Raw genomic sequence first — 9695 nt, forward strand, 5'->3', positions numbered from 1 at the left:
GCCCCTGTGCAGAAGCATGCAACACCAGAATCATTTTTTTTTTTTTATATATGTAGGAAGGACACTGGCCAAGGGCAACAAAAATCCAATTAAAAAAAATGCACACTGAAATGCCAGTCCCATAAAAGGGTCAAAGCAGTGGTCAAAAATTGATGAATAAGTGTCTTGAAACCTCCCTCTTGAAGGAATTCAAGTCATAGGAAAGTGGAAATACAGAAGCAGGCAGGGAGTTCCAGAGTTTACCAGAGAAAGGGATGAATGATTGAGAGTACTGGTTAACTCTTGCGTTAGAGAGGTGGACAGAATACGGGTGAGAGAAAGAAGAAAGTCTTGTGCAGCGAGGCCGCAGGAGGAGGGGAGGCATGCAGTTAGCAAGATCAGAAGAGCAGTTAGCATGAAAATAGCGGTAGAAGACAGCTAGAGATGCAACATTGCGGCGGTGAGAGAGAGGCTGAAGACAGTCAATTAGAGGAGAGGAGTTGATGAGACGAAAAGCTTTTGATTCCACCCTGTCTAGAAGAGCAGTATGAGTGGAACTCCCACAGACATGTGAAGTATACTCCATACATGGACGGATAAGGCCCTTGTACAGAGTTAGCAGCTGGGGGGGTGAGAAAAACTGGCGGAGACATCTCAGAACACCTAACTTCATAGAAGCTGTTTTAGCTAGAGATGAGATGAGGCTTCCAGTTCAGATTATAAGTAAAGGACAGACCGAGGATGTTCAGTGTAGAAGAGGGGGACAGTTGAGTGTCACTGAAGAAGAGGTGATAGTTGTCTGGAAGGTTGTGTTGAGTTGATAGATGGAGGAATTGAGTTTTTGAGGCACTGAACAATACCAAGTTTGTTCTGCCCCAATCACAAATTTTAGAAAGATCTGAAGTCAAGCGTTCTGTGGCTTCCCTACATGAAATGTTTACCTCCTGAAGGGTTGGACATGTATGAATAGACATGGAAAAGTGCAGGGTGGTATCATCAGCATAGGAGTGGATAGGACAAGAAGTTTGGTTTAGAAGATCATTAATGAATAATAAGAAGAGAGTGGATGACAGGACAGAACCCTGAGGAACACCACTGTTAATAGATTTAGGAGAAGAACAGTGACCGTCTACCACAGCAGCAATAGAACGGTCAGAAAGGAAACTTGAGATGAAGTTACAGCGAGAAGGAGAGAAGCCGTAGGAGGGTAGTTTGGAAATCAAAGCTTTGTGCCAGACTATCAAAAGCTTTTGATATGTTCAAGGCAACAGCAAAACTTTTACCAAAATCTCTAAAAGAGGATGACCAAGACTCAGTAAGGAAAGCCAGATCACCAGTAGAGTGGCCTTGATGGAACCCATACTGGCAATCAGATAGAAGGTTGTGAAGTGATAGATGTTTAAGAATCTTCCTGTTGAGGATAGACTCAAAAACTTTAGATAGGCAGGAAATTAAAGCAATAGGACGGTAGTTTGAGGGATTAGAACGGTCACCCTTTTAAGGAACAGGTTGAATGTAGGCAAACTTCCAGCAAGAAGGAAAGGTAGATGTTGACAGACAGAGCTGAAAGAGTTTGACTAGGCAAGGTGCAAGCACGGAGGCACAGTTTCGGAGAACAATAGGAGGGACCCCATCAGGTCCATAAGCCTTCCGAGGTTTTAGGCCAGCAAGGGCATGGAAAACATCATTGCGAAGAATTTTAATAGGTGGCATGAAGTAGTCAGAGGGTGGAGGAGAGGGAGGAACAAGCCCAGAATCATCCAAGGTAAAGTTTTTAGCAAAGGTTTGAGTGAAGAGTTCAGCTTTAGAAATAGATGTGATAGCAGTGGTGCCATCTGATTGAAACAGAGGAGGGAAAGAAGAAGAAGCAAAGTTATTGGAGATATTTTTGGCTAGATGCCAGAAGTCATGAGGGGAGTTAGATCTTGAAAGGTTTTGACACTTTCTGTTAATGAAGGAGTTTTTGGCTAGTTGGAGAACAGACTTGGCATGGTTCTGGGCAGAAATATAAAGTGCATGAGATTCTGGTGATGGAAGGTTTAAGTACCTTTTGTGGGCCACCTCTTTATCATGTATAGCACGAGAACAAGCTGTGTTAAACCAAGGTTCAGAAGGTTTAGGATGAGAAAATGAGTGAGGAATGTACGCCTCCATGCCAGACACTATCACCTCTGTTATGCGCTCAGCACACAAAGACGGGTCTCTGACACGGAAGCAGTAGTCATTCCAAGGAAAATCAGCAAAATACCTCCTCAGGTCCCCCCAACTGGCAGAGGCAAAACGCCAGAGGCACCTTCGCTTAGGGGGATCCTGAGGAGGGATTGGAGCGATAGGACAAGATAAAGATATGAGATTGTGATCGGAGGAGCCCAACGGAGAAGAAAGGGTGACAGCATAACCAGAAGGATTAGAGGTCAGGAAAAGGTCAAGAATGTTGGGCGTATCTCCAAGATGGTCAGGAATACGAGTAGGGTGTTGCACCAATTGCTCTAGGTCATGAAGGATAGCAAAGTTGTAGGCTAGTTCACCAGGATGGTCTGTGAAGAGAGAGGAAAGCCAAAGCTGGTGGTGAACATTGAAGTCTCCAATAATGGAGATTTCTGCAAAACGGAAGAGAGTCAGAATGTGCTCCACTTTGGAAGTTAAGTAGTCAAAGAATTGGTAATTCTTAAGAAATACACCTCCACACATATCTTATTAATCTTTTCCCCTCTCCCCCAACAAGCTTGGGGGCACGTGGGGAATCGGGGTTTTTTTTGGTGGGGACATAAACGACCGATGAATGGATTTAGAAAATCTAGGGAAATTTCCCTAGAATGAAAAAAATTTGGGAGGTAATTCTTAAGAAATACACCTCCACACATATCTTATTAATCTTTTTCCCTCTCCCCCAACAAGCTTGGGGGCACGTGGGGAATCGGGTTTTTTTTTTTAGGGGGGGACATAAAAGACCGATAAATGGACTTTGAAAATCTAGGGAAATTTCCCTAGAATAAAAAAATTTTGGGTAAAATTTAAGTTTTAACCAATACGCCAGAATAATTATATACCTAACCTAACCTAACCGAACCAGGGAGGCTGCGACCCCCCCTGGACCCTGCCCTGCTATCCAGCGGGAGCTGGGTTCCCCCTGGACCCCCCTAAGGTTACTAACCTAACCTATGCTTTTAACCTAACCTAACCTAACCTATGCTTTTAACCTAACCTAACCTAACCTAACCGGGTGGTCTGCGCCCTCCCTGGACACCCCCCCCATAGACTTAGGAGCATGCGCAAAAGCACCCTGCGTGTAAACCAACGCACGAACGCACGCAGTGTAACTTCAGCACGGACAGGTAAGCAGGAAGGATCTCAGGAATACTGGAGAAACTTTAACATTGTATTGTAACCTTAATATCAACGAGCGATCAGTAAAACCTTTACAGACATGTAGCTATACTACTTACACTTCTTGAAAGCACACCTTATTGAAAATAATCATGAGTGCGTTATTCTTAAGATTTTCCAAAGAATTTCTTATAGTCAGAGGAGTTAGGTGAGAGGTATACAGCACAGATAAATTTAGTTACCTGTAGTTTCTCCAATGACGTTTTGGAAGGGTCCACAGGCAAACAATCTCAGGGCCAGCAAAACCTGGGTGTGAGTTGGTAATGCCTGGCTACGCCTTGTCCTTCTCTCCAGCTGATGCTACATCTCCTCAAACAAGGGGATTAGGTCTGCCAAAGGAAGTGATATTTGAGCATGAGCTCATTATCACTCAGTGCCAAAGGGTCAAGGCGATCCCGAAAGCGCCTTTCTCACCTCAAGGCACAAACTCGGAAGTATGCAAAGAAAATATCCGATATATGCGGGAGAAGCGACGAAAACAATATTTAATTATAGTACACACTTCTTGCTGGGAGGCGGAATGGAGAGCGCGCACGTGAGGGGCAAATCTGCCTCTTCCTTTTCCTGCTTTATTTTTGGTGTTCCATGTAAGATTTCACTTTATGCATCCCAAAACCATGCTTTCTTGGTGGTAAAGCTTGTAAACAATTAAAAAAAATATTTGTGCACATAAATATTTATATACGAGTTTTCGGGCGAGGTGATGTTAACTTACACCACCTCAGGAGGTGGTGTAACTTATCAACCTTGCTACCATGGCATCACCAACCTGTTACGCGTTCGTGGATACCATTTGGCGGCCGAAGGTTGATAATGGGCGCTGATCGCAGTTCGTTAAGTAGCAACCGTTTCGTGGATTTGGATTTGGTCTCCAGAAATTATCATATTTCCTGTACTACCTCAGGAACACCTTACTTCAACGAAGAGAGAGAGAGAGAGAGAGAGAGAGAGAGAGAGAGAGAGAGAGAGAGAGAGAGAGAGAGAGAGAGGGAAAAAAATTGTATTGTTTGATAGCCTATCCTTCCACGTAAGGGTGTGTGCACAGAGAAAGCAGGTTACCAGCGCGCTGGTTTCCAGCGCCAACCCGCGCCGGGAACCAGCGCGATAGGGTGTTCACAGAGGACGCAGGTAACCAGTTTCGACCCGCTTGGTGAGCGACACGGACAGAGGCAGTATCTGTCATCAGTGTACAAGATGTCGAGCTCATCGTCTGACGATGACTTCATGCTGCTTGATAGTGTTCATACAAAAGTCAAGAGAAAAAGAAGAGCAGTACATGAAATAAACTACAAGAGAGAAGAGTTTGGAGAATATCATCATCTTTTCAGTGATCTGAAAAGGGACAACGCAAGATTTTTTGAATACACAAGGATGACACAAGAGACATTCAACTACATTCTCAAGAAAGTTGAACATCGTCTTGTGAAGACATGGTGTAATTGGCATGAGCAACCCATTCAACCTGAAGAAAGACTTGTCATTACTATCAGGTGAGCGAAATTCTGATGCTAAAATCAATTTCATATTACTTTATTAATAAGATGATAATCATAGATGGTATAGGGAACAAATAACTTTTATTTGAATTTTACAGTTTATATCGTATGGTACTGATAAACACAACACTGAACAAAGTAAAGATACATATATCATAAATCCTAATAACAAAACAATTACATAAAATAAGCATTTCTCCTAGTACAGACATATATGTGATACTAAGAATGTTAGTGTACTACATAGGTTGTAAAGTCATATCTGTGGTATGAACTTGAGACTCTATAGGAGAGTGGGCATATGAGTGAGGAGACACCTGTGGGGTATAAGCAGAAGCTGAGGAAGAGGAATCATGGGTATATGGAAGGGGAGATATGGCAGGCACTGGATATGAAAATTGTTGTACAAGTTCTTGTAGGCGGCTTCTAAATGTCAGCTTCTGCACAGCAGGAATTCTTTTGACATGAGGTAACAAACTTTTGAAGAACATCAGATCCTCGTCATCTTCTTTGTCTTGCTTGCGATTTATTTTTTCTTTCAAGTACTGAATTTTTTGTTGTTCAATATCCAGGATGCTCTGGTTGAAGTCATCTGTTTTAGAGCGTTTGTTAGCTCCCTTTTTTTTCGGACGGGTGGCGGGTGAAATGAGCCATTGCTTTTCCATAACTTCATCTTCGCGTTCAAGAGCGTCTTTAGTGTGGGATACGCCTTCCTCTGTAGCCAAGGGGGGCTCCATGGTACCCATTTGGTATTCTATTTGAGGTGATTCTGGTAATGAGGTTTCAACAGTATCATTGGTTAGCACACCTGATAAATTTCCAGTTGAAGCTCTTGCTTTCACGACGTCTTTCAGGAAATGCAGTAATTTGAAATACTGCCACTTTGATGTGGGAGTGTTACCTGCGGCATCACCTGATCGAGCTGATGGAATTTTCCCGAGCTCAACAGCAAATTGGTCTCTAAAATATTTCCATTTTTTCTTTACCAGTGTCTCTGAAAAGAAAAAAGATTTGGGAAGTGGTAAAGAAAAAGACTTGATAACAATACGTATTATGCTAATATGCCTACATACATACATCCTTCAAGACTGTATTCTATAGGCAAAGCGCACACACACATGCATACATTCACATTTTCAAGCCGCGCCAAGGCTAACAACAATGATTATTATAATTCATTACTGTTTATTGACAATGCTTATTATATTATTTGCAGGTATCTTGCCACAGGATCGTCGTTCCGTTCCCTTGCATTTTCGTTTAGGATCGGAGTGACAACGGTGGGAAAGATTGTTTTAGAGACTGTTATCGCACTGTGGGAAGAACTACATGAGGAACACATGCCAGTACCAACAAAGGAGTCCTTCAAAATGATCGCTGAAGATTTCTACAGCATCTGGAATTTCCCTAACTGTTTAGGCTCAATTGATGGAAAACATATCCGTGTTCAGTGTCCCCAAAATTCAGGATCAATGTACTTTAACTACAAAAAGTTTTTTTCCATTGTCCTTCAAGCTGTTGCAGATGCACACTACAAGTTCATTGCTGTTGATGTAGGAGGCTTTGGAAAGCAAAGTGATGGTGGTACGCTCCAAGCCTCTGATCTGTACAGTGTCTTGACAAAGGGAAAACTAGAAATTCCTGAACCTTCTTACCTACCAAATACAAATGTCAAAGCTCCGTATGTGTTTGTGGGGGATGAAGCCTATCCACTTTTACCTTTCCTACTAAAACCGTATGGTGGACGTAATTTGACTATTGAAGATACCACCTTCAACCAACGTTTATCCAGGTGTAGGAAAACTGTTGAGCGTGCTTTTGGCAGTCGTGAAAGCAAGAGCTTCAACTGGAAATTTATCAGGTGTGCTAACCAATGATACTGTTGAAACCTCATTACCAGAATCACCTCAAATAGAATACCAAATGGGTACCATGGAGCCCCCCTTGGCTACAGAGGAAGGCGTATCCCACACTAAAGACGCTCTTGAACGCGAAGATGAAGTTATGGAAAAGCAATGGCTCATTTCACCCGCCACCCGTCCGAAAAAAAAGGGAGCTAACAAACGCTCTAAAACAGATGACTTCAACCAGAGCATCCTGGATATTGAACAACAAAAAATTCAGTACTTGAAAGAAAAAATAAATCGCAAGCAAGACAAAGAAGATGACGAGGATCTGATGTTCTTCAAAAGTTTGTTACCTCATGTCAAAAGAATTCCTGCTGTGCAGAAGCTGACATTTAGAAGCCGCCTACAAGAACTTGTACAACAATTTTCATATCCAGTGCCTGCCATATCTCCCCTTCCATATACCCATGATTCCTCTTCCTCAGCTTCTGCTTATACCCCACAGGTGTCTCCTCACTCATATGCCCACTCTCCTATAGAGTCTCAAGTTCATACCACAGATATGACTTTACAACCTATGTAGTACACTAACATTCTTAGTATCACATACATGTCTGTACTAGGAGAAATGCTTATTTTATGTAATTGTTTTGTTATTAGGATTTATGATATATGTATCTTTACTTTGTTCAGTGTTGTGTTTATCAGTACCATACGATATAAACTGTAAAATTCAAATAAAAGTTATTTGTTCCCTATACCATCTATGATTATCATCTTATTAATAAAGTAATATGAAATTGATTTTAGCATCAGAATTTCGCTCACCTGATAGTAATGACAAGTCTTTCTTCAGGTTGAATGGGTTGCTCATGCCAATTACACCATGTCTTCACAAGACGATGTTCAACTTTCTTGAGAATGTAGTTGAATGTCTCTTGTGTCATCCTTGTGTAATCAAAAAATCTTGCGTTGTCCCTTTTCAGATCACTGAAAAGATGATGATATTCTCCAAACTCTTCTCTCTTGTAGTTTATTTCATGTACTGCTCTTCTTTTTCTCTTGACTTTTGTATGAACACTATCAAGCAGCATGAAGTCATCGTCAGACGATGAGCTCGACATCTTGTACACTGATGACAGATACTGCCTCTGTCCGTGTCGCTCACCAAGCGGGTCGAAACTGGTTACCTGCGTCCTCTGTGAACACCCTATCGCGCTGGTTCCCGGCGCGGGTTGGCGCTGGAAACCAGCGCGCTGGTAACCTGCTTTCTCTGTGCACACACCGGTTCCCTCCTCTCTCTCTCTCTCTCTCTCTCTCTCTCTCTCTCTGTGTGTGTGTGTGTGTGTGTGTGTGTGTGTGCGAGAGAGAGCATGGAAGGAGCATAAATGTGAAGAAAATGGATGAAGGAAAAGTGAAAAGGAGTAGGGGACAGGAAAAGAGAATAATTATTTCACGATACTTCCTCTCTTTCTCTAATTCCTTGTCCAATGTACTTATTCTCCTTCCCCGGTTATGTCCCTTCCCCACTTTTTTTTTTCTTTTCCCTCCCTCTTTCGTCTTGTCTCAAACCTCCCTCCCTGTCACCTCCCCTCTTCCTTATCTGTCAGAGATGAGGGACAAGGGAGATGAAGGAGGAAGAGAGAGAGAGAGAGAGAGAGAGAGAGAGAGAGAGAGAGAGAGAGAGAGAGAGAGAGAGAGAGAGAGAGAGAGAGAGAGAGAATTTTATTATTATTAATATTATTAGTAACAATATTTATGCTTAGTGTACTACTGCTTCAACTCCACACCTATAGGTATAGACTTACAGGCCTAGGCGTCTGTGCAACAGCCGCATTAGACGCACGGTAATTATCAGAAACTTTTTTTTTTTTCGAGAAAAAAGTGCGTCTAATACGCTGGCAAATACGGTACATATTTATTCCTCTCTTCCATGTATTTCTTCCACTGGTTACTTTTTTTTATTTCTCCTGCTTCTACTCCATGCTTTTTTTTTTCTTTCCAGTCTCGCCTTCTCACGTCATTTACTAGTCATTTAAATCCTTTTGCAGATATCTTTGGCACGTATCTCTCTATTCTTTCATTATATATCTCGAGCAAAATGTTCCAGCTTTCTTCCTCTCCCTTTGTTTCATCAGATTTACTCCAGTCAGTCCTCGAAGTATTTCCTTTACTTAGTGAAATTTGTTTTGTTCCGCCTTCCTTTTCTATAGTCCTCTTTCCTTCCTTCTTCCATTTCCTCTTTTATACCAAACTCGAGTAAAATGTGGTCACTATTCCCTGTCGGAATCCTGTAGTTGAGGTCTTCAATAATTTTTGGTTCTTTTGTGAACAGTAAATCCAATCTTGAGGGTTCTTCATTTGTTCTTAATCTGGTATTTTCCTTCACTCACAGTTTTAGAACACTATCCATTACTATTTTCAACAACCTGTTTCCCACGACAATTCATTTCCTTCTGTTGACCAGTCCTCCCAATACACCTCACTGTTGAAATCCCCATAAGGATTATGTTGTCACTGTAATCAAACTTTCCATGTGTTATCTTTTGTCTGTTAACATTTTTCCATAATCCTCAGTACTCCATGACTTCGTTTTTGGTGGAACGTATACCACTGCATAGTCACTCTTCTCTCCTCCTCTCTTCTTTATTCCCACTCTGAACACCTCTGCGCTACCTTCACCGTATGTCACCTCATCAACCACTAGGTTTTTTTTTTTCACTAATAACATCAGTCCACCTCCTTTTTTACATTTTCTATTTCTCTTCCATATACTGTATCCTCCACCACCTATGTTAAGATTTACGAATGTATAATTCAATTTGGTCTCTGTGATCCCCATACTATGTGGTTTGCGTTCTTCTTAATAATCATTTAACTCTTGTAGTGCAGATGTCACCCTATTCATATTTGAGTATGCAGTTCTCGCTTCCCTTCTCTGCCAGCTTCACATACCACTTCCTTATCTTCATGTCTATGACTCTCC

The 9695-nt window shown here is 41.8% G+C and overlaps 2 protein-coding genes across 2 annotated transcripts; one reads left to right on the forward strand and one right to left on the reverse strand.

Annotated features, from left to right (window-relative positions):
* Window positions 1–4560: 4560 nt before the first annotated feature.
* Window positions 4561–7538, forward strand: LOC135102757 (uncharacterized). The gene is made up of 2 exons (XM_064008274.1): window positions 4561–4856; window positions 6079–7538. Exons 1-2 carry the CDS (start codon window positions 4561–4563, stop codon window positions 6737–6739), a joined length of 957 nt encoding a protein of 318 aa, XP_063864344.1. The 3' UTR covers window positions 6740–7538.
* Window positions 4853–7656, reverse strand: LOC135102758 (uncharacterized). Its single transcript, XM_064008275.1, has 2 exons — window positions 7538–7656; window positions 4853–5856 (listed from the first exon to the last, which is right to left on the reverse strand). Exons 1-2 carry the CDS (start codon window positions 7581–7583, stop codon window positions 5102–5104), a joined length of 801 nt encoding a protein of 266 aa, XP_063864345.1. The 5' UTR covers window positions 7584–7656; the 3' UTR covers window positions 4853–5101.
* Between the last annotated feature and the right edge of the window lie 2039 nt (window positions 7657–9695).

The sequence above is a fragment of the Scylla paramamosain genome, chromosome 8, assembly GCF_035594125.1.
Source record: "Scylla paramamosain isolate STU-SP2022 chromosome 8, ASM3559412v1, whole genome shotgun sequence".
Classification (NCBI taxonomy): Eukaryota; Metazoa; Arthropoda; class Malacostraca; order Decapoda; family Portunidae; genus Scylla; species Scylla paramamosain.

Excerpts from the sequence above, each read along its gene's own strand:
- LOC135102757 (XM_064008274.1), top strand. The coding sequence starts at position 4,561 with ATGTCGAGCTCATCGTCTGACGATGACTTCATGCTGCTTGATAGTGTT. Across the intron at positions 4,857-6,078 it reads AGACTTGTCATTACTATCAG|GTATCTTGCCACAGGATCGT; the intron begins GTGAGCGAAATT and ends TATTATTTGCAG.
- LOC135102758 (XM_064008275.1), bottom strand. The coding sequence starts at position 7,583 with ATGAGCAACCCATTCAACCTGAAGAAAGACTTGTCATTACTATCAG. Across the intron at positions 5,857-7,537 it reads AGACTTGTCATTACTATCAG|AGACACTGGTAAAGAAAAAA; the intron begins GTGAGCGAAATT and ends TTTTCTTTTCAG.